General features: G+C 48.8%; 1 protein-coding gene across 1 annotated transcript; it reads left to right on the plus strand.

The window, feature by feature from the left end:
- The first annotated feature begins 1,697 nt into the window (after nucleotides 1–1,697).
- On the plus strand, nucleotides 1,698–23,035 carry ALX3 (ALX homeobox 3). Its single transcript, XM_034769707.1, has 4 exons — nucleotides 1,698–2,001; nucleotides 13,058–13,371; nucleotides 19,332–19,460; nucleotides 22,501–23,035. Exons 1-4 carry the CDS (start codon nucleotides 1,698–1,700, stop codon nucleotides 22,816–22,818), a joined length of 1,065 nt encoding a protein of 354 aa, XP_034625598.1. The 3' UTR covers nucleotides 22,819–23,035.
- Nucleotides 23,036–23,074: the final 39 nt, after the last annotated feature.

The raw sequence follows: 23,074 nt of genomic DNA on the forward strand, positions 1-23,074 counted from the left end.
GAAAACCAGACACTCAACCTTGAACTCAGCCTTCCCCAGCCCAGCGGAGCCTGACCCAGGAAGACCGTGACCCCGTAAGGGAAGCAGTCTACCAACATACCGAATACAGCAAAGCCAGCCAGGCCGGCGATTGCTGTCTGCGGAGAGCACCGAACGGGCAGTGCAGGCCAGGCAGAGGCCCTGGCTAAAACAGATCTCCCTTGGCAAAGAAGAAATGTGCCCAGGGAAGGATTAACCCGACTTCTCACCTGCCCCGCGAATGTGTGGGGCGAACACAGGGGCCGGGTGAAATTCGGGCTCCCTGGGAGCCCCTGGCAGTGATTGAAACGAGGCCAAGAGTTCGCCCGCAGTCTGAAGACGGCAGAGGAGGGAGCCGCCGTCAAGGCAAGGGGCAGCGTGTCCCTGATGGAGTTTAAAGGAAGCATTTGTCCTCCGTCTTCCCCCGCCCCCAGTCTCTCCCAGCCGCTCCCCATTTCGCAAGCCCTGGTGTCTGTTTCAGCGCGCTCCCGGTGCGAAGGCCGGTGCGGCACTCGGGGAATGGATGCGGGGTGATTTACCTCTGTCCATGTCCCTCCTAGATCGTGTAAATTACATCACACAATGCGCCCCTTAGGGCACAGTGAAAAGGGAAGCCCGTCTTTCCTGGGTTGCCTTAGCTTGGCTGGGAGGCAGTTTCTGTTGCTCCAGGTAGAGGAAAAAGCTTCGCTTCGCAGTTGGGCCCCTCTGAAATAAAGTTCCACAAACCACTGCGTTGTTTTGCTGTCTTTCCCTCTTGAAAAAAAGTACTAATTTTTCAAACGATGGTTTCTCATTTTGACCGCAATCCTCTCTGTACCTGCCGTATACAATGTGGAATAATGCAAGCGCTTCCCATAGGCATCTAGTTCATAGACTGTGAGAGAGAGATACACTATGCCAGAGCACACACATCTAGCTTGTGTGTGCCACATGCATGTGAGCTAGTCGGTTATAATATCTACTATGTAGATTAGCTAAACCAGGGGGCTAATTACGTGCAAGTGATCTGAAGGAAAATTGACTATAAGGACAAGGGGAGATGTGGGGAAGAAAAGCCAAAAATCTCATCTTCCTCATCTCCAAGATCCAGTGGAGCGGGGCCAATGAGACAAGCAGCGGAATCGGAGCAGAAGCTGGTTCGGTTATTGGCGTCTGTTAATTAAACAAAAAAAATGATCGTGGAATTAAAACACCAACCGCTGACACAAGCCCAGAGAAAGCCATAACGAGACCCTCAACCCAGCTCTTCCAGACAAATTCAGCAGATCCCTTTGAAAGGGGGAGCTGCTGGGAGCTCTGGGTGCTTTCCTGTGCTGGGATGAAGGTTTAAACAAAGACAGACCCGGCGTGGGTGACTGGGCCGCACATTTCCAGCCAGTCCCAGGAAAGCGGTGGAGCATTGAGTTCCCACACGTGCGGGCTGTAATAAGGACCACCGGGCTGTATAGGGAAGGCAGGACAGGCCCAGGGGGAGTCCTGGTCTCTCTGTATTAGCCCAAGGGGTTGGGCTGGGATTAGAGGGTTAATAAACTCGAGGGGGACACACGTGACTGGATCCCTAGTGGTTTAAATCAGGCTGAGCCGGGTTTTCTGGGGGGAGGGGGTTTGCGATCCCTCCCCACTCTGAGCTCAAAATCAGCGCCGCGGCTGGGTCCCCGCAGCCCCGTGATCTGCCAGCCATGGAGGCGCAGGGCTGCCTCTCCTTCTGCCCGACAGCACGCCCGCCACCTCCCGCAGGCAAAGCCCCCCCAGCTCCAGGCCTGCAGCGGCGCATCTTCCAGGGCAACCAGAAGCTACCGACCCCCCCTCAGCATCACCCGCTTCCCCCGCAGCAGCAGCGGCTCAGCCCCAGGCCGGGCCGCTACCCGGACACTTACCCTCCAGACCAGGAGAAAGCGGCCCACAAATACTTGGAGTCCCCCAGCCCGAGCCACCACGCGCTGTCTGTCAACGGGAAGGCTTTCTACCAGGCCGTGGCCGAAGGTAAAGGGGGGTCAGGGCCCTGCACTGGCCTCCCGGGGGCAGGAATAGGTAGGGGTGGGTACGAACGGCCGTGCTGGGAGCCAAGGTGGCCTTGCGCACAGGCACCGAGGGCCAGGGCTGGGGCAGCAGGACTCGGCGAGAGGGGGACTGTGTGACCTTAACCAACCCCTCTGAAAAGTGTTACAGAACCACTCCTGGGCTGGAAGAGGCTTTTATTAAACGCATTGCCATCTGTTTCTCCGCTCTCCCCTTCCTTCCTGGGATAGCGCTTCCCTTCTCTCTCTCTCTCTCTTTCCTTCTTGTATGTCTTTCTTTCCTTCCTTCTATTGCCTTCTTTCTTGTCTCTCCTTCCTGAGCTGTTTCTTCCTCTCATTTTTTCTTTCTTGTAGGTCTGTCTCGTTCTCTCTTGTACAGTATGTGTTTCTTTCTTATCTCGGTCTCCTTGTCTTTCTTGTCATCCGTTCGTTCGTTCTTGTCTCTCTCTCCTTCCTTGTATGTTTCTTTCTTTCGTTCTTTATTTCTTGTGCGTCTCTTTCTTTTTTTCCCCTTTCCTTGTATGTCCCCCACCCCACACCCCCGCATACTTATTTCTTTCTCGTCGCGTTTTCCCTCGGAGCCAAGTGATTGTATTTCAGGCACTATACAAAGGTTCTACGCTTCTCTCTCATTGCTTTCTAGAGCAATAAGCAGCTCAAATGAACATGTGCGATCTGCCCCATCCCTCCCCCATGGTAGAACTGTCCCGTTTTCTCCCCATTTCATTCGGTTAAAGGGTCGATCCTGCAGTCCTCAGGCAAATCTCCCCTTGAAGCCAACCCTGAGTCAGAGCTGCCAGGTCGGGGTTTCAAAGGGATCTCCGAACAAATTGCAAATTTCCACCTCTAGCTTGAAAGGGGATGGGGGGGATGTGTGACAGAGAAACAGGGGAAGTATTTTAAGTTAAAACTGAAAAATAAACGTTGTTTGACAATTCACAGAAATTCCCCCTAATACTCCAGGAAAACCAAGAGAGCTATGTTCTCCGCCGAGTCTCCTTAGCATTGGCAAGCACCAAATTTTATAATCCTCACGGGATCAAACTTCCTCCATTTTTTAAAATATATACATTTTAGAAAAAGCATTGCATAGAGCAAAGAAAGATATTTTACATATTATTTCTTGATTATTCTTCTTTCTTTTCTCTCTTTCCTTCCCTCTCTTTCTATTTGGCTTCTATACAGTCCAGGCGTTTATTCTGTAATCAGAAATCGAAGGAACTGAAGCAAAAGTATTTTTTTTCTCCATATTGTGCTGACTTCACATTATATCCCTCCTTTCCTCATCTGTTTCTTTTTTATTTCTTTATTTGTGTGTTTTAAAATTCACTTTCTAAAATGTCTAAAATAATTTTTAAAAGCCCTTCCTGATATGCTGGAAAAGTTTTTTCCTTCATCTTTATATTTAATTCTATTTATCTATCGCTGGGTGGTAGTTTTCTTTCCTTTTCATCTATCGATCTAAATGTTTACATATTTGTTGGATTTAAAAAATAATCGGTCATAGACACAAAAGGTTCCCCTCCGCCCCCAATGTGCTGCAATATTGAATTTGGCAAAAGGTATATTGGGAAACAAAGGAAAAGAGAGACATGTCTATTGGTGACTGAATGTTGCCTATGATTTAACAAGGAGAAATGAGCTAGATCAATATATCAAGAGGTCAGTTTTCGTTTTATGGACCCAGGGCAGCACCCAGGTTAGCCTAAATTCTTTACTATTCCACTGTTAAGTATCACCATGATCAAAATTGTGCTTAACAATAGATGTGTGAACATACTGGGTTTTATTATCATCATGATAATCATCTGCGATTTGCAAAGCTGCGTAAATCATGCAGCCAAATATTATCGAAATTCAATAGGGATTGCGCTCCTACCAGCCGCCTGCGCGCAAACATTTAACGCACATGCTTAATTTTACCCGCAACGGGTGAAATCCTGATCCCAGTGAAATCAACCGAGAGTTTTGCCATTGACTTCAGCGAGGGCAGAATCTCTCCATTATAGGACAAAGTGCCACTCCCGGCCCCCGTGTCAGTCATTCACAAAGTTCTCATTGACTTCAGCGGCGCAGGGTCAGATTTAGCGAATCGTTCCATTGAAGTCAATGAAACAGGGGGCAAAGTTAAGCGAGTGGGTGTTCGGACTTCTTTGGGAATCCAGCCGTGTTGGTACGGGCTTTACCTGGAGAAATAAGAAAGGAATGTTATACATCCATAGAAGTTACACTGCCTGTAATTTCTACTGAAAACTGTTGGAAGGGACTGGATGTACATTGCTCCATCCTTTGATCCCGTGTAATAACCCCCTTGTATCTTCCTCGCTCAGGCAAGCAAGCTGTTATTGAAGGCTATGGGAATGAGGAGCTTTATGGGGTCAAATCCGGGCTTCCTTGGAGTCAATGGGGTTTTTACCATCGGCTTCGATGCAGTCAGGATTTCACCGCAGCCTGTGTGAACCCGGGCGTTGCTTCCCCCCCCCCCCCCCCCCCCCCCATGCAAAGGGAGGATCGCACAATGATTTTCTCCACCAGCAAAGAGGGTCGTTTCAGGAGCCGAGCAGGGCAAAAAGAGATGGGGGGAAATCAGTGCAGAAAATAAAGAATGGGAAAAGCTGAGGTTGTAAAAGTTTGTAAAAGTTCCGCGCTTCTTGGTAATCGCACGAAGCGAAGCTACTTTCCTGTCCTGCCAAGTCGTAGCTCGCGTTTGTGTCCTTGTCTTTTCCCCGGACAATTGGCATTTGGGGCGCTATTGAAAATCCCCCTATGTATACGCTCAGTTTACTGCCCAAGAGGATTCGGACAGAGAGGGGTTAAAACACGGAAGGCGACTAAATGGCGTTCGAATGCTTTGAAAATCTGCAAAGCCCCTTAGGATCCTTTGGCCTGAAAACCATTCTGGATATTAATGCCTGGTGATCTATAGCGTTAGATAATGTGGAATCCAAGCCTACCAGTGTGCAAGCCAAAACACACCGCTGGGGGATAATAATCTAATCTAGAATAGGATTGTTTTTATCCTATTATTATTTACTAATACCTAGCTCTTAAAAATAACCAGACTTGAAACTGATAAAACACAAACTCTCTATAAATGAAGGATAATACTCTATGGACATTAATGCTAACAATGCAACCTAATAAAAGGCAAATAACAACAAACAATAACAGATAATATAATGATACCTACCAGCACAATGAACTTTGATGATGCTGATGACAGTAGGAAAATAAGAATAGAAGAAATAACAAACAAAATATTACACTGCTAAAATAATTATCCAGTATAATAATAATCAAATGCTAATTAATTATAACAATGACTATTGCACTGATGTTAAAATAATCGAATAACAAAACATCAGCAATGAGTTTCAACCATAACAATACAGTTATTGTTATTCTATCACTCCATTTAAACCTTTAAATAACCTCTGGAATTCACTGCCACTTATTAATTACTGTTGTGGTTAAAAAGTGGCTGTGAGTTCCAACGGTTAATGATCAGTCATTGTTATTATTAAAGTGGCAGTGAGTTCCAACGGTTAGCTCGCTGCGAAAATGCAGCGTAATAAAATCAAATCATACTTCTACATCTTACCGAAAGGAATGCCCTGGGATTGCGTCAGGTGTGTCAGTGCTATTGGGGTTCCCACACATGTATACCCAGCCTGCCCTACCTGCCATTCCTACAGTCCTCCCTCCCCCACATGTAAATCCTTTTCCCTTCAGATGAACTTAAGCCCCGTTTCCCATCCCCGCGCCCCAGTCATAGATCCTGGCCCCGCTGCTGAAATCAAAGGAAGAAAACGGGGCATTTGTTGAATCTTTCATTAAAGCTCATTTATCAGGCTCGAAACGGAGGAGCAGGAGCCGCTCCCCGCGGCCCCAGAGCCTGCAAAACACAAATGCAGCTCGGGCTTATTGTCCCCACGCTGATCCGTAAAGCTGGGGAGGAGAGCCCCGTTCCTTGGGCCAGAGAAGCAAGCATTTCATTGTGCGTTTTCTCCTTGCTTTGTCTGCTCACCTAGGGGCTATAAACTTCACAAATCAACACTCCCTCCTCGCGTAGTACGAGATACTTGCTGTAGGATCTAGCATTTGTGCGTCTAAAAGATATCCACGCAAATCAGAGAACATTCGAATCCCATTTGGAAGAGCAGTGCCAATATTTTGGCTATAGCCCTTCCCGTTTCTGCGTCTCCGTTATTTAGAAATAATTTTTCAGTGGCTGAATTAATTTCAAAACTTCTATGTACGTCTATATATTATGTATTTCCGTGTAGGATTGTCTGTCCATATTTATATCACAACTACACATACAATTCTGTTAAGCCTCAATCTCTCTCGGTCTAAAGCCAAACAAATATATGTAAGGTGATAAATAATTCTTCAGCTGAAAATAATGTATGGCTCATGCAAAGTCAGAAATTTCGCTAATCAAAGAGGTTCGTTCGTGTTTATAGAGTCAACATGCTGTCATTGATCCGGCTGAATTTTATTTAGATTTGATCTTTTATTGTATACACATACTTGCATTTATCTATACATATATAGATACGTAGCGATCAATCTCAAATGATAGATAGATTAGGTAGCTATTAGTGCTGGTCAAAAATGCTATATTTTTTCACCAAAAAAATTAGCAAAACGAAACATTTTTAATTTCATTTGATCATTTGGGGGGATTTTTCCTATTTTGATCAAGCAAAAACTGAAAAAAAGGTTATTTGAAAACAAAAGTTTCCGTTCTTGGTTTCTCATGGGGGGAGGGGGGGAGGGCAAGCAGCTTTCTTTTAACCCAAACTAACATTTTCCACGATCATTTTAGTTTCAGTTAAAAAAAATCAATTTTCGTTGGGGGAAAAATGGTTCAGTGAAAATATTTCCATCCGCTGATTTATAGTCACGGGCACTTCTCTGAGAAGCAGCTCTCTGGCTGTGTGTTTCACATTGATCCCAAGTGCACACTAAATCTGTTTCATTTTACTGTCCTTTTCCCCTTCTCTTTCATCAGACTCACTTAACACCCTGACACTTACCTCCTAAATGAGCCTAGGTGAGGATTACTAAAAACTCAGCCCTGCAATGAAAGGACCTCTCGCTTCTCTAAGCACAACATAAATTCTGGGAGGAATCTTTCTCCAATGGACTGTCTTGAAATATTTAGTTCTTACAGCCAAATGTGGGGCAATCCCTAGCCCTTGATTTCCTTCCCTGCGAGACAGGGTCAGCTGTAGGAAACTATTTACTACGTGGCCCTTCATGTCTGCGCCCTTTGAATCTAGCTCTCTTGATAAAAAACATAGTTGGAGCTTAATTAGAAGCAGTTGGAATGGACGGACTCTTGTAGACTGGCAGGCAGCGGGCTGTGTAAACAACTCTGCCCCTGAGAAAGGGGAAACAGGTACCACAAACAGAGGGGGGGGGGAGAAAGAGAAAAGTTCTGAATGGAAGAAAAATGGCAGCCCCCTCCCCGCTATCAGGAGACAGCTGTAGTCAGAGGTTCACCCAGCAGCCGCAGTGCTGAGCCCCAAATCATGTTCTCAGCTCCCCCTTTAAAAAGAAAACGGGGGAAGTTTCTGGTAGAGGCGAATCTTCTGCTCAGGCTCTCTGGGGTTCGCCGCTGAGGAGGGGCCGAGGGGGCAGAAACGCGCCCTCCAGTGCGGAGGGACAAGCGAGCGATTTAAAGTGAGGGAGTGAAAGAGAGAGAGATTGAAAAAGTTTGACTCTTTCCTGCTTTATTCTCTCCCCCTCTTCCCCAAAGCTGATCTTTCTCAGGCGAGGTGGCTTCCTTGCTCGTCTTTGGTACAAAGGCAAGTCGGGGAATTACAGCTGTCCAGGGATTTAGCACGTCAGACACGAAGCTCCAGGGCCCATGAGTCCTGGGCAGAAATCATTTAGTCCCTGATGACTTCTGCTCCGTTTATTTTCCCAGCTCCCCATGAGATTGCGTGGGACATACACAAACAAAACCCTCTCCGATTTTTGCTCTGGCCAAGGAAGGAAATTGGCTAGGAAGGAATTCAGTAGTCAAGAGAACATTACTAGGTGAAATTGACTAGGTTTGATGCATGGTTAGTCCACAGGCTGGTCTGGGCAGGTCTCTTACGCGCCCAGATACTGGGGTGATGGCTGCCTATACATGCCTGTATCATATTTCCCGTGCAGCTGACCACATTCCCCCCCGCCCCTCACGGCGGAAGGGTTTCTTTCTTGCCCCCATCCCTTGAATAATGGTCTCTGAGTTTTTCCACTTTAACCCAACAATTGTGCAGTTGTTCCCCAGCGGCTAACCCTGCCAGCTTCACAACCCGTCTGTCTTTTCTGGGTCAGATAGCCCATCAAAATACACACGGAGAAATCTCTAGCACGATCTAGCCACTTCTTCCCTCGCCTGTGATTTTTTTATTACCCTTCCTCTTTCCTGTCTTTTTCTTTCAGCCGATTGATTGATTGATTGATTGATTTAGGGTGTCTTTTGGAGATGGGATGCGTGTTAAAGAGAAGCAGCTGAAGAAAAACGGCGGGATCATTTTGTTGACCAGATTTTGTGGGGGGAGGCATCACCGTATGAACCTAATTTTGGGGATCAGTTCAGCCCAAGCATCTTTCCCTGCCCAACAGAACAATCTCCCATCTCTTTACATAACAGTTGGGGGTCATCCCCTCGTTCTGAATTTAAAAATAGAATCTCAGCTAAGGGCATTGCTAAATTTTGTCTCATGAATGTTTGCCTCTGTCGATACCTTGGGAAATAAAATGGAGAAAACCCGTTATTTTTATTTTTATCCATCCCAGGTATCTATTTTCATTGCTATATCTGTAGCTATTTATTTGAAATAGCAAGATAAACATAGCTGTGGAGAAAAGAGAGAAAGATCTCTAAAGTGTCTTGTTGTCTACCTCCAGAGAAAACATTTCCCGTGGTGGGAATTAATCAAAACAAACTGACTCAGACTCGGCTGTTGGGATAAACCCCAAATTGGTTTAATTAAGCGGAAAAAATCCCTAAATAAACCCACTTCCTAGTCCGGGGAGAGAAGGAGCCGATTCGAATTAGAAACCGGTTAAGAGGAAGGAGAAAAAGGGAAGGTGCTGGGTGAGTTGCGTGCACGAATTCCGATCCATTGAGTTTTATAAATTGATTCAAGATATCAAGTTAAAAAAAAGAGTCGACTTTCCCTTTTCAGGTTTAGGTGCAAGATCCCGACTCTAGATCTGGTGTAAATTCGGACCCTGGAAGGCCAGTCTAATTCTCCAGAAACTCTCGGGTGGCCTTGTTTTGTAATTCTGTTGAGGAATAAAATGGGAATTTGGGTAGGGTGCTGAGAACGGAACGAACAAACCAGCCGGCTGACAAGCCAAGAAAGGAAGAGAGAAGCGATGGGAGGGGGAAAGAAGGGAAGGGAAGAGGGGCAAGAAAAGACAGAAAGAGACTACAATGGGTCAATTCAAATGAATCTCGTGCAATATTTCAAGGTAAACTTTCTGCTTAGATGGTTCGGAGTTAAAGGCATCACTTTCCAGCAGGTATTTGAAAGGAACTTTCTCTCCAGCCCCTTCGCTCCCAGCTGCTCAGACAGACCGTTCTGCGGCTAACCCTAGCGCCAGCGGCCACCCTGCAGCACCCCCTCCCTTGGCTGAGTCCTATGTGAGCCCAGCTAAAAAACAAACCACTGGGACGGAATAGGGATAGTCCGCAAGGAAGGAACCAGGCACCAGACCAGACCCTGTGTACAGGATCCGTCCCACACAGTCTATACAGGATCCAGGGTCCTTCCCATTCAATCCATACAGGATCCATTCCATACAGTCTATACAGGCGCCAGGGTCTACCCCATTCAACCTATACGAGACCCAGATAAGCAAAGAATATTGGGCCCGATCCTGCCATCACTGAAGCCCATGACCCAAATCCCCATTTGCCCCCAGTGGTGCAGGATCAGGGCCAATATCAAGAAAGCAAGCACAGGCCAGTTAAAACTCTGTGCCCTGGTGCCCTGTCTGCTGGAGAAAGAGACCATGGTGTGGAGAGGAAACCCCAGAAGGCTGGATCCCGTTAGGAAGGGAAATCTTCCCTAGAATGAAACCAGGACAGGAACTTCAGCCCCAGGGCTTCCTCTGTGTATCCCCAGCCCCAATTTCCATGGCTTCCACATCTGCCTCTTCCTTCCCTGGGCCCCTTTACCCCATTTTCACCTGCTGAAAGTCATAGCCTGCAGGTGAGTTGAACCAGGTGTGAGGAAAGCAGCAAAGAGGAAAGCAGTTTCCTAGCAACTCCTTTCCCCTGGGGCATTGATGGGGTAAAATGTCTCAGCCACTGAAGAGCTTGATGAAACAGGGCACCAAGTGCGTTAAATGGGCTGGCATTGCAGCTTCAGGGTAGACCCCACCGAGAGCCCCGGATAACCTGAGAAAGCTTTGCCTGCCCACACTGGTAACAGGGTAGGGATTGAGGAGTCATCGAGATTCAGCACCCAGGACATTCCAGGCCTGACTCTTCAACACACCAGCCTTTCCCTGGAATGGGCAGGCCTGGTTGCTGCCCCCTTTGCAGCCTCCTTCATGCTGGTATTTTAGACTTTTGCTTTTAACCAAGAGCCAGGACCTCGGCTGGCGAAAATCAACAACATTCCACTGATGGCTACGAAGCCAATTTCCACCCGCCGAGGAGCTGGCCCTAGAAGACCTTCCCCACTGGTGCGGTTCCCTCTTGTGTTCTGCTTGTCACCGTCGGCAGCCAAATCCGTGTGAAAGAGAACGCTCCTGGCTTGCGGCTGGAAAAGGCAGCCCGAGTTCCTCTTTCAGTATGTGCTCTGATTTATTCCCTCCAACACATTTCAGTACAAATTCCAGACACGGGGTGGGGAGAAAAACGCAGCACAAACATATTGCTCTAGATTCCCCACGGGCTGTTTTCTATAAGGCAATTCCTCAAACAATTGATTTGGGCTGGGAAATGGTTGCCCTGAGCGGTGCTGTTCAAAGGCGCTGGGATGGCTTTCATGGGGGAGTTCTTTCCAAATAGTTTCTGGAGAAAGATTTAGATCTTTGGGGAGCCCCTGGCCTCCAGCACTTTTTCAATGGTGGTAGTTCAGGGGCTGCAAACCCAGGGCATGCAAGAATGGAGTCATCGCCATGCACCAGGGTTGTTCAGCATGTCTGTTTGCCGCCACACCAGGCAAGATATTGCTCCATCGGTGGTGAGACAGATATTGTGTCCAACTGGCCTGGAGATGGAGGAAGGGTGGGAGGAAGCTCAGTAGGCGTGCTGGGACAATCTCATCTTGTCCGTGCTTCAGGACAGACCCTCAGTGGGTGTCAATAAGTGCAACTCCATTTAAACTATTGCTGGTTTACACCCACTGAGGATCTGGCCCTGCAGGTGCACTCTGCCTAATTCATCCTGCTCCCTAGCCTCCATTCATCTCACCTACCCCCCTCTTTACTCTTCATTTCACACCCCTGGCCTCCTGCTTCAGTATCCCTCACCCATCCCACTGCTAAAGACTCAGAGACCTTTGCAGCAGCAGACAGCTGGGCAAGCCCTAGAATGAATGGTTCTGTGTGCCCTCAATTCCTGTTGGAGGCAAGGGGATCACAACAGCATCAATAATTGTCCTATAATCATAAGAACAGCCGTACTGGGTCAGACCAATGGTCCATCTAGCCCAGTACCCTGTCTTCTGACTGTGGCCATCACCAGGTGCTTCAGAGGGAATGAACAGACAGGGCAATTATAGTGATCCATCCCGTGGTCCACTCCCAGCTTCTGGCAAACAAGAGGCTAAGGACATTCAGAGCATGGGGTTGCATCCCTGCCCATCCTGGCTAATAGCCATTGATGGACCGATCCTCCATGAACATATCTAATTCTTTTTTTAATCCAGTTATACTTTTGGCCTTTACAGCATCCCCCGGCAACAACTTTCACAGAATGATTGTGCATTGCGTGAAGAATTGCACTTCCTTTTAAACCTGCAGCCTATTAATTTCATTGGGGGACCCCTGGTTCATGTGTTATGTGCAGGGATAAATAACACTTTCCCATTCACTCTTTCCACACCATTCCTGATTTTATAGACCTCTCTCATATCCTCCCCTGAGTCGTTTCTTTTCTAAGCTGAACAGTCCCAGTCTTTTTAATCTCTCCTCATGTGGAAGCTTTTTCCATCCCCTAATCATTTCTGTTGCCCTTCTCTGTACTTTTTTCAATTCTAATCTCATCTGTTAAATTGACAGGAGATACACATGTACCATGCTCTAGGCCAATGCAACCAATGCAGGTAACAGACTCTCTCTCTCTGTTTTAGGTACATACGTGGCCCCCATCACATTAGTACCCAAGTGCCTCACACTCTTTAAGGGCTATTATCTCTATTTGACAGAAGGGGAACTGAGACACAGGGTTGATTGACTTGCCTGAGGTCACACACAGAGGTCAGTAGCAGAGCAGAGAACTGAGCTCTGGTCTCCTGAGTCCCTGGCTGCTACGCTAAAAGGTGTTGTAAAACCTAGCCCTTCATTGGCTTCCCCCAGGAGAAAACCCAGGCCCCACTCACTGGCTCTGAGCTTTCATCTATACCCCAGCAGAGGCGTAGTCTTTCCCCTCTGGAAATATTGCAATCGTTGGCAAGATGGATTTGGACCCACTCTTTGTCCTTGTGTGTCTTCCCCCTTTTAGTGATTTCATCCACCAGCCCTGCCACCCCAAGGCTGAGCCATTCAGTTGCCAGGAGTGCTTAATTTTTGCCTGACGGGGCACAGAGGAGATTTCCCCCCAGAAATACAGGCCCTAATCTCTCGGCACCCGCCCCAGACCCGTGGTGCTGTTTCAGTGTTTAATGGGGAACTTGGAAAAACGTGCTGCATTAATCTATTCAGAGCCACCAGCCAAGCTCCCGGGTCCGGAATAGTTTAGAACATCCATAGAGAGCAATGCTTGAGGGGTGGGGGCAGCAGGCAACAGTATGGCTCTGTGATTGTTTAACCCACTGCTCTGTGTGTTCCCACTGCAGCCAGAGAGAAAAGTGCCAAAGGGCAGGAGTACCATCCTGTGCCCACAGACTGCAGAGCCCCGCTGGAAGAAGCCCCTGATCTCAGCTGCTCCCCGTCTGCATCTCTGGGCAGCTTGAGGGAGCACATCTCCCCCGAGCTCACTGACACCATGGAGCTATCCAAGAACAAGAACAAGAAGAGGAGGAACAGGACGACCTTCAGCACCTTCCAACTGGAAGAGCTGGAGAAGGTCTTCCAGAAAACCCATTACCCTGATGTGTATGCCAGAGAGCAGCTGGCACTAAGGACGGACCTAACAGAAGCCAGGGTTCAGGTAAGGGAATGAGAGATGGGCAGGGTCATTTCTGCAAGGTCCTTTCCACAAAGCACAGTGATCTTTGCCTCCCTCCTAATAGTTTCACCTGGGATGTACAAGCCGAGCAGGGGCAGGTCAGGTTGGTACTTGGATTGGAAGATTGCCAAGAGATGCTTACATAGTGTGGGTGTTCCTTCTTCTATCTCCGTAACAAACCCAGCCTGGTGCTATAGGGCATGTGCTGCTGGAGTGCCAGCTTTGGAAAACTGAGGGGCCACAGCCATTTGGGCTCATTAAATATCCCATTGTGGTTTTTTGGCCTAGAGGAGGGTGGTTAATCCCAGCGTCCAGGGCAAATTCCAGTCTAGATAATTACATTCTAACCAATCTTTCTCTAGCAATCATCTCATTTTCTGAAATGGTCGGCGTTGTACAGGACCTAGATACAAGTCTGTCTCCCTGAAGTCCGCCTGTGTTTTCAGATGGCTATGAAAGTCATCTTTACTTCTTCTCCTAGAAGGCCAAGAAGCATTCCTGTAGTGTCTGCTGTTAAACTTCTGCCACATTCCACCCCCATAATATCTTTTATTGGACCAATTTCTGGAGCCCATACAGGGTATCGTCAAACAATTACAACCCCATAATCGATGGGGACCACATCCTGAAGGAAATCTTCTCTAAACCCGCTCCTCTGGCTTCAAACCCCGCAGACTCACCAAACTCACTATCAGAAGCAAGCTTCCCACAGACCAAGACACACCAAGTCAAAGCAGCACTAGACCCTGTCATAACAACAGATGCAAAACCTGCAGACATATCTCTACTGCTGCAATGATAAATCCCCCCTGCTCCCCAATCCCTGGGTCCTTCATATGCCTATCACAACTTGGGGTGTACCTCATCCGTTGCATCAAATGCCTCAACAACTAAGTGGATGAAACCAGACAATCACTGTGCTCTCGAATGAACTCACACAGAAATATCATAAAAGACAACACACCCTGTCACCTATGGGTGAATACTTTTCACAAAACGACCACTCTATAGGTGACCTCTCAGTCCTTGTCCTCAAACCTGCACACCACCATCCAAAGACAAGCCTGGGAGCTTACATTCATAACTTTGCAAGATGCTAAAAGTTATGGACACGGAATTTATGTCTCATTACAAAAATCTGTAACTCACTAACCCTCTTTTGTTCTGTGACTGTAGAGGTGTTAATTGCCCACTTCATCTTGAATGGTCTCTTGCAACCTGTTAAATTCTTATGCTTACCAAGCTGTTCCATCTTGTACAGTATTTAGCTGTGATAATTAAATTTCCCAGACCTGAAGAAGAACTCTGTGTGGCTCAAAAGCTTGTCTCTTTCAACAACAAAAGTTCATCCAATAAAGGATGCTACACCTCATCCACCTTGTCTCTCTCATATCCTGGGACCAACATGGCTACAACAACTCTGCAAACAAAGTTTAAGCCTTGGCCTTCTTATTCAATGTCTTTCTTTTAATAACAGCACCATCTTGCACTTATATAGCACCTTTCAATCCAGCTAAAGGGTTTCTACCACTGGCATCCCCAGGACATGCATAGGGACTGGACTGGAGCGGATAACTTATCCCTTCGCTGAATGGAAGGAGACCTCGGCATACAGCTTGGAGCAGCCCAGTCTTTCCCCTGGCACCCCCTTTACATCAGCAGGGTTAACTCTCCCCAAAGGTGTTGGCCTGTGGTTTCAGTCTCATGTTGGAAAGCAAGAAAAGTTGGCTTGCAGGAACACCCGCAGGAATGTGCAAAATGAAGTGAGTGCAAGTGATGATCGAAAGCAACAGGAGAAACTGGCGCTCAGAGCTACAAACACACATCTGGACAGGAATCCACGCAGCCTCACCGCTCCGGTTATTAAATATCACTGCAGAGGACGAGCCAGTCTGCAAATGTAATGCTGGGTGAGGAAGAATGTCCCGTCAGCGGAGATGCAGACAGGGAGATGGAACATTCCACTGTGCCTGAGCCAGTGCTCATATGCGGGGACTCTACCAGGATGTACTTTGTCACCCAGCCCGCCACAGCTACAGGGTTCACTGGAAAGCACATTCTGAGGCGGGATGGGTTCTGGGGAGAAGCTAGTGGTGTCCCCTGGTGGCAGCCTTCATAGGAGACTAAGGAAAGAGTTGAAGCAAGCACTGGAGCCAGTGTTACTCATCTGTGTGATGGAAAGGAGCCTGCGGTTGTTTGGTTTGGGGACAGAATAATAATAATTCCTAGCTTTTATACAGCACTTTTCATCTAGAGACCTCAAAGCACTTTACAGAGGAGGTCAGTATCATTAATCCCATTTGATAGGTGGGGAAATTGAGGCACAGGGAGGTGAAGTGACTTGCTAGCTCAGGGCAGAAATGGATGTAGAGTTTAAAGGAAAGGGGCATTGTGAGATGGGCATGGGGGGCCAGATCTGAAAGGGCCCAGAATTTGGTCCCAAGGTTTTAGTTTGGCCTATTACACAGTTAGGGGCCAGTTAGAAAGTTCTAATCTGGATCTGAGTGGTTCAGGGACACCTGGATCCCAGACTGGGGCTTGGATCCATCTCTAACACCCGGAGCTGCAGCTAGTGATATAAGTGAAGAGTCAGAAAGAGGTCAGCCAAGGAGAGGCCCTCCTAAATACAGACTCAGATTTTAAGCCCAGAAGAGTCCGTTATGACCATCTAGTCTGATCTTCTGCATAGCCAAGGCCAGAGATTGATTCCCTGCATCAAGCCCATATGAAGATAACCACAACGCTATCTTGGGAAATTCCCCTTAATTCAGTTATTTGAGGTGGTACTAAAGTGCTAGCAACCTCAGACAGGCACCTCCTGAGACAGCTCCACTGAAACTTCATAGCATCTCTAAAGCCCACCAGAGACAATGCTGCCAGCCTCTTGCTAGATATCACCAAACTGCAGTCATCTTCTGAGGCTAGCTCCATCACCGGATCCCAGGACAGTGATGCCTGTACCATCAGATGGAGAACCCGCAGCTAGTTCCTCCGGGCAGAGGCTAGACCCCTGTGAATATACTCATTGTTAACATACTGGAGTACATCAGAATAGAAGCAGCTTGGGGAAATCTGAGACCCAGGAATGCATGAATGGAAGTTGTGTGTGTGGTAACCGCCTGTAGGCTGCAGCTATTCATACGAAGCATCTGACTACTTCCAGAGGGTGTGTCCAAACTACAGCGTTGTGGGTGCTTCCCACAGAAGAGTTTTCCCATCACTGTGGCTAGGTCTACACTACGGGGGGGAGGGGAGGGAGAGGGGGGTCGACTTAAGATACACAACTTCAGCTACGTGAATAGCGTAGCTGAAGTTGCGTATTTTAGGTCGACTTACCTGGCTGTGAGGACGGCTTCCACCTCTTGCCGCGGTGGACTTCCGGAGTCGACAGCAGAGCCATCGGGGATCAATTTTATTGCGTCTTCACTAGATGCGATAAGTCGATCCCCAATAGATCGATTGCTACCCGCCGATCCGGTGGGTAGTGAAGACGTGCCCTGTAATTAATTCACCTCTCTGCAAGGGAGTAGCTAGGTGGACAGAAGAATTCTTCCATCAACCTCGTTGCGTCTACAGTGAGGGTCAGATCAAGCTAATTATGTCACATCAGGGGTGACATTTTTTCACTGCCCTGAGCGATGGAACTAGGTGAACTTAATGTGTAGGCGTAGACAAGGCCATAATGAGGATATAAAAATAAGTAGTCACCCCAGCAACCTGTGCTCTGTATGTTATGGGAGAGAAAGGAGGTCTTTCCCCTGTCTGCTGTTGTTTCTTAAGGTGATTTCAGTGCCAGTTAAAAGGCAGACACCCCTGGAGACTGAAGTCCTTTTGTTATCCAGAGAGCAGGTACATCAAGCATAAGCTTGCTTCAAACTCCATCTGACAGATGAGCCTCAGCCATGAACTGGAGGGACCAACCCTTCTGCTGTTGTCTCTCCATGATCCATTCAATCCTGGGCAACTCTGAGACTGCCAACAAGGGGACAAGACAGCGACAGTATCACTAGGGCTCCTTGTGTGCTGTAGACGCCTGTCAGCTAGGAACTGGACCGACAGCCAGCAGACACGTCGTGGTAAAGGCTTTCAGACACTGCCGACCTGCACAGCATTGGATCTGCTGGCCATGAGATGGAGGGCTCCATGCCTCGGTATCAAACCGCTGCTCACAGTGCACGCTCTTAAAGGAACAGTTGACAAATTGACTCACCAGCCAGTGCGTTGCCTTGTGTCTGGATCTGATGTTGCTGGGTTTTCCCTCTCTGCAGGGCCGGCTCCAGGCACCAGCCCACCAAGCTTGTGCTTGGGGTGGCACCTGGAGGGGAGCGGCGCGGTGCTCCGGCTCCGGCCGCCAGGGAGAGCGGAGCCACAGCGGGCTCGCCGCCCTCCCCCCGGCACTCTGGCCGCCGGGGAGAGCAGAGCCCCGGCCAGGCTCGCCGCCCTCCTCCTGGCGCTCTGGCCGCCGGGGAGAGCGGAGCCCCGGCCAGGCTCGCTGCCGCGCTGGAGGGGGGCCACGGGAGGCTTTTTTGCCTGGGGTGGCAAAAAAGCCAGACCCAGCCCTGCCTCTCTGTAGCCTCACTGACCAGCCATTCAGGTCTGCTGGTGGCCCTTGGTCCCGTGACTCAGCCCTCCAGCCAGATCAATTTCTAGTCTCACCCCTTCTGAGTTAAGGGGGAGACCGGTCCAATAAAACAGTCCAGCCGCCTTGTGCCAGGGCTCCAGACCGACTCTAGGCCCACTATGACCCTTGCCCAGGGCCTTCACCAGGCCTTTCCATGGTGACCTATAGAGACTGGATTCCCCTACCTCTAGCCTGGGTTCCAGCCCAGGCCTCTGTAGCAGATGACTACGATCGGCTTCTTCTGACCTCTTCCTTCTTCCTCAGACTTCTTCCTACTGTGGCCCGTGTCTAGGCCTTTTCCCTCAGCCCTGGGAAGAACAGTAACATAAGACAGACACAATGCAAAAATAGCCCAAATACATCTCTGGTCTCCCTCCTCTGGGGGGATACTGGATGAGCCATAGCCCTGCTCAGCATCCTCCGGGCAGCGTTTGCAGTAACCCTCTGCCAGCTTTGGCTCCGCGATGCTTCTTGCAGGGAGCTAGTGGGGAGAGATCCATTCACCTCCCTGAGCTTGGCCCTTCTCAACTGGGCTTTTCCCTTGTAAGGCTCCTCACCTCCACGGTTGGCATGGCTAGGCCAAAGCTGCTCCTTAAACCCCTTCTTGCCTGGTGTGGGGCTTGTACTCCCCATCACCAACATCACAATGGAAGGTAACTTTCTGGGGCTAGCTGGTTTCATCTGGGCCAAGGTAAGATTTGGGCTTAATCCTTTCGTCAGGCCAGAGTGGAAATGTGTTTAGTGGTGTTGTGCCAACCCCGAGTGAGGACCAGAAATGAAACCAGGAGACCACCACAGAATCTCGAGCGCCGAATGGTCTCCATAAATGAGAGCAATAGGGATGGGGCAGTCACGGTGCCAGGCGAGGACCAAGGTGCACTGGCAGATGGAAGCTTGCCCAGTGCTCACCCTGCCAGGGCCTTCATCCCCTTGCTAAAATCACATCTACCATATGGACCCATTTATAACTCAGATAGGAACCAATGCATGTGAGTACCCCACATTCCACTGCAGGGTCCCCTAAACCCACTTACCAGCCAAAGGAAACTTTGTGCTAATAAAGTGGCAGAGTCTGCTACACCATACCCCATATGCCAGTGGAACCCCCAGACACTGCAGTGCCCTGTAAGGCCCAGCCACACATCAACATAAGCCCCATATTCCTTGGATGTCTCCAGTCTCCTTCCCCCTGTAAGGTCTTAGTAGGTCTAAACTTGATCACTTTCAGTTGGGTCCCTGCTGGGTCTGACTCTTGACTGTTTCAGCATCTCTGTGTTGATTGACAGTCTCAGGTCATCTGGGATTTGCACTGTTCCCCCAGGTTTGGTTCCAGAACCGGAGAGCAAAGTGGCGGAAACGGGAACGTTATGGGAAAATCCAGGAGGCAAGAAATCCCTTTGCAGCCACCTACGACATCTCTGTCCTGCCCAGGGCTGAAAACTACCCTCAGGTACTGAGACAGAATCAGGAACAGTGGCCAGACCTCACCCCCATCAGAACATGTTGGGCCAAATTAGGATTTCACATCCATGGGCGTAAATCTAGATTAGCTCCACTCAAGTCAATGCAGTTACTTCAGATTGGCACCATGTAAATGAGAAGACAAGGGAGAATAATGCAGCAGATCAGAGCTACAGCATATTATGCCCCATTTCCAAGCCTTTTGCATCGCTTCACCAGGGAATCTCACACTGCCCCAATAACCCCCTAAGCACCTGGCCCCACAGACCAGAGATAAACACAGTAGAATACCCAATTTGGTGCTGCCTTCACATTCACCCTTCATATTTCTAAGACAGCTGGGAGAAATTTTTCCAGACTAAACATTTTTTTTTGCTGAAAAATGCAGATTCAGGTGGACCGAATCATTTTGTATCGAATTCACCGAATTGTTTCAGTCAGAAAAAACAAACAAACCCTTCAGAAAAAGTCCAAACGTTTCATTTCAACATTTTTCAAATGAAATTTCTTTGATGCAAAATGACTTTTTGTTTCGAATTTTAGTTGTATTCATTATTCTAAAAGGTAAAAAAAACAACAACCTCAAAATGAAACAAAATGTTTCATTTGACCCCAAACGATTTTTTAGTTTTGTTTTTCAGTTCAGCCAACTAACCAGTAACAACCACAGAAAGAAAGAATCAGTTACTGGCATAGCTCTATTTTCTAAAGCCCTGGGGACACTTCCCTTGTCCCCCAGTGCTCCTGGCCAGAGTCAACTAAAGAGAATTCTGGCCCCTCTCAGAAATTCCATCCCAGATTTTACACTAACCCCTGTGCATGCTGGAGCAGGACTTTGGGAGTGTGGTCATTTTTCTCTGGAGCCCCAGACAGCGTGGACATGATCAATTTCACTAGTGACCCCCTAGCTTTCTAGTGCCAAATGCATGTATCCAAACACACCAGAACTCTGGGGCATTGGAAAGACGGTGCTGACTGAGTACTTGGCCACTTAAGACCATTGAATTTCACTCAGTAATTAGTGGATCCTTTAAGATTTCTGCTCTCTGCCCTCTCATTAGGTGCCTGATCACACAAAGTTGGTGGGAGTTAAGAGCACTCACAGGTTCGGGTCTTATGTTCCAGGGCAGAAGAATGTGCAGCTCTGGCACTGGGAGTTATGTAGCAAGGAACCCACCGCTCCTTGCAGCTGTTATCCCTGGGGCTCTCCTATGCCTTGGGAACGCCAGACCTCAATTACGTCCATAAATTACGTAACACCTTTTTTGGGAATTTTCGAGACCCACCCAGCCCTTGTAACATTTTGCAAAACTGAAACAAATGAGGAAAATTAAGGACCCATCCACCCCTTACTGTGTGATTTATGGACAGCCCCTTTTCCCTCCGAACAATTTATCGATGGAAAATGCTGTTTCCACAACATTGACATTTTCCTCAGGGACATTTTGTTTTTTGCTGAAATTTTTGGATTTTTTGGTTAAGAAAAACAGAGACAAATTATTTGGAGTCAATTCAACATGAAACAGCATTTCCCTATTGTGGGGCATTGCCTCATGGGAGTTGTAGTTAGAAGGCCTGATGCCCCATGCTCTTCTATGGGCCAGGTTTCCTGGCCAGATGACATCTCTGTAGAAGAGTCAACTCGCCCCTGGAGCGCCCCCTCGTGGCTGGGAATGGTGTAGCAGTGCTTTTCCCTCTAGCGCCTCTGCCGAGAGTCACTTTAGTCCTGCAGGGTCTGTCTTCTCTCAGCTCTGCCCTCCAGCCAGGTCACATTTTAATTCCACCCTTTCCAGGGGAACAGAAAATTCAACACAGGACAGTCCAATGTCATTACAAAAGGCCTTTGGCTCCCAACTCTGGGCCACGTGGTGTATACACCCTTTTCTCAGGGCTTCCTGGAATCTATATCCCCTTCTCAGGGGCTTCCCCACCTTCCCCAGTGACTGGTGGGGGAAGCCCAAGCCCACTTTCTATGCTGGGTTCCTGTCCAGGGACCCTATCCCAGCAGCCAAGGTCTGCTCCTTCAGACTCCTTGCTGCTGCCTTCTGGAGTTCATCCTACTGTAGCCTGTCAGCTGGCCTCTCCCACAGCCTCTCTAAAGTCACCCTTCGGTCAGGGCAGGCTTCTCCCCAGGAATCCCCCAATAAATCCCAAACTTAAACCAAATTCTGCCCTCCTTGGGCTTGACCTTCCATCCCTCCTAAGTTTCCCTTGCTCAGTTCCTCTGAGCCTCCCTGGGCTCAACCCCTGGAAGTCCAGATCTCCTGCCCCTTTATCAGGGCTCATCACCAGAGCCTGCTACACCCCTGTGCCTGCTCCCTATATCTCTCGTCCTCCTAGCAGGAGGGGATCCCAGGGGCAACTCTTCCCCTCTGGGCTTCCTTCTTGACTCTCCAGTCTCTCCCCACTCGAATCCCAGGGAGTGACCGCACAGTTCTTCCCTCTCACCCTGCTGCCCCTTCTGATCTGGGCTTCCTCTCTTTAGTTACCACCCAGCTCCATCCCCAGCTGGGCTTCATCTTAAATAAGGCCCAGCCCACCCTGCAGGTGCAGCCAGATGGGTTAATTGGCCTTTGAGGCGCACATTAACCCTTTTAAAGCCAGGAGGGGGTATACACCCCTGCACAGTCTCCCATGATACCACACTTTCTCCCCACTGGTGGAGTGGTATCATGTGAAATGTAGTCCATCCAGGAGAGACCGGGGTCATCCTCAGAACCAAATGACAAAGCCCAAGAGGCAATGCACCCCACACGGGAATACAGTTTAATGTTGAATGGACTCATTTTGACACTTCCGACTCGAAATTTCAATGGTCGTTAGGAAAACGGAAATAGAACGTTTCGTTTGGGGTCAGTTCAAGATTAAATTGGGATGTTGAACAGAGGAATTCCCCCGCCCCGGGATGGAAATTCTGATTTGCACTCAGCTGCATGCCACTCCTGCAGCAGGAATGCAGGAAGGACAGCGCTCCCTCCTGACCAGTAGCTGCTAACCCAGCCTCATCTGTCTGTTTTCCCTTGTTTCAGCTGCAGAATAACCTGTGGCCGAGCACAGGATCAGGGAGCCCTGCAGGCCCCTGCCTCATGCCCCCCGAGAGCATCCCTTCCCCCTGTGTGTCTCCATACCCACATTCCCATGGGAACATTGCCGGATTCATGGGCATCCCTGGTTCTCCCAACCACCACCCTGGGATCAACAACCTGTACTCCATCCACGGCTTCCCCCCTTCCCTCAGCAGCCACAGCTTTGAGCCCCCGCCGGACAACGACTACAAGTCCCCGGGCCTGGTCACGCTGAGAATGAAATCCAAAGAGCCAGCCAGCCTGCTTAACTGGACCACGTGATCACCCTGGAAGGAGCTGGGCTGAGGACACAACCCACCCAGCAAGTGGTTGGCAGCTCTTTGAAGCCAACTTTTCACAAGGGGTAGAGAGAGCTACCAGCCTGTGCTTTTCCTTTCCCTTCAGCCTCCCTGCACTCCACACCCAGCTGCTGGCACCTCAGACAGGATCCCAGGGCTGATGAGAACTGAGGAGCACAGCGGCCATCTTCCTCCTTGTCTTGGCGCTGAGATGTTGGAGCCAGCCCCCACGAGATTTC

The sequence above is a fragment of the Trachemys scripta genome, chromosome 4, assembly GCF_013100865.1.
Source record: "Trachemys scripta elegans isolate TJP31775 chromosome 4, CAS_Tse_1.0, whole genome shotgun sequence".
Taxonomy (NCBI): Eukaryota; Metazoa; Chordata; order Testudines; family Emydidae; genus Trachemys; species Trachemys scripta.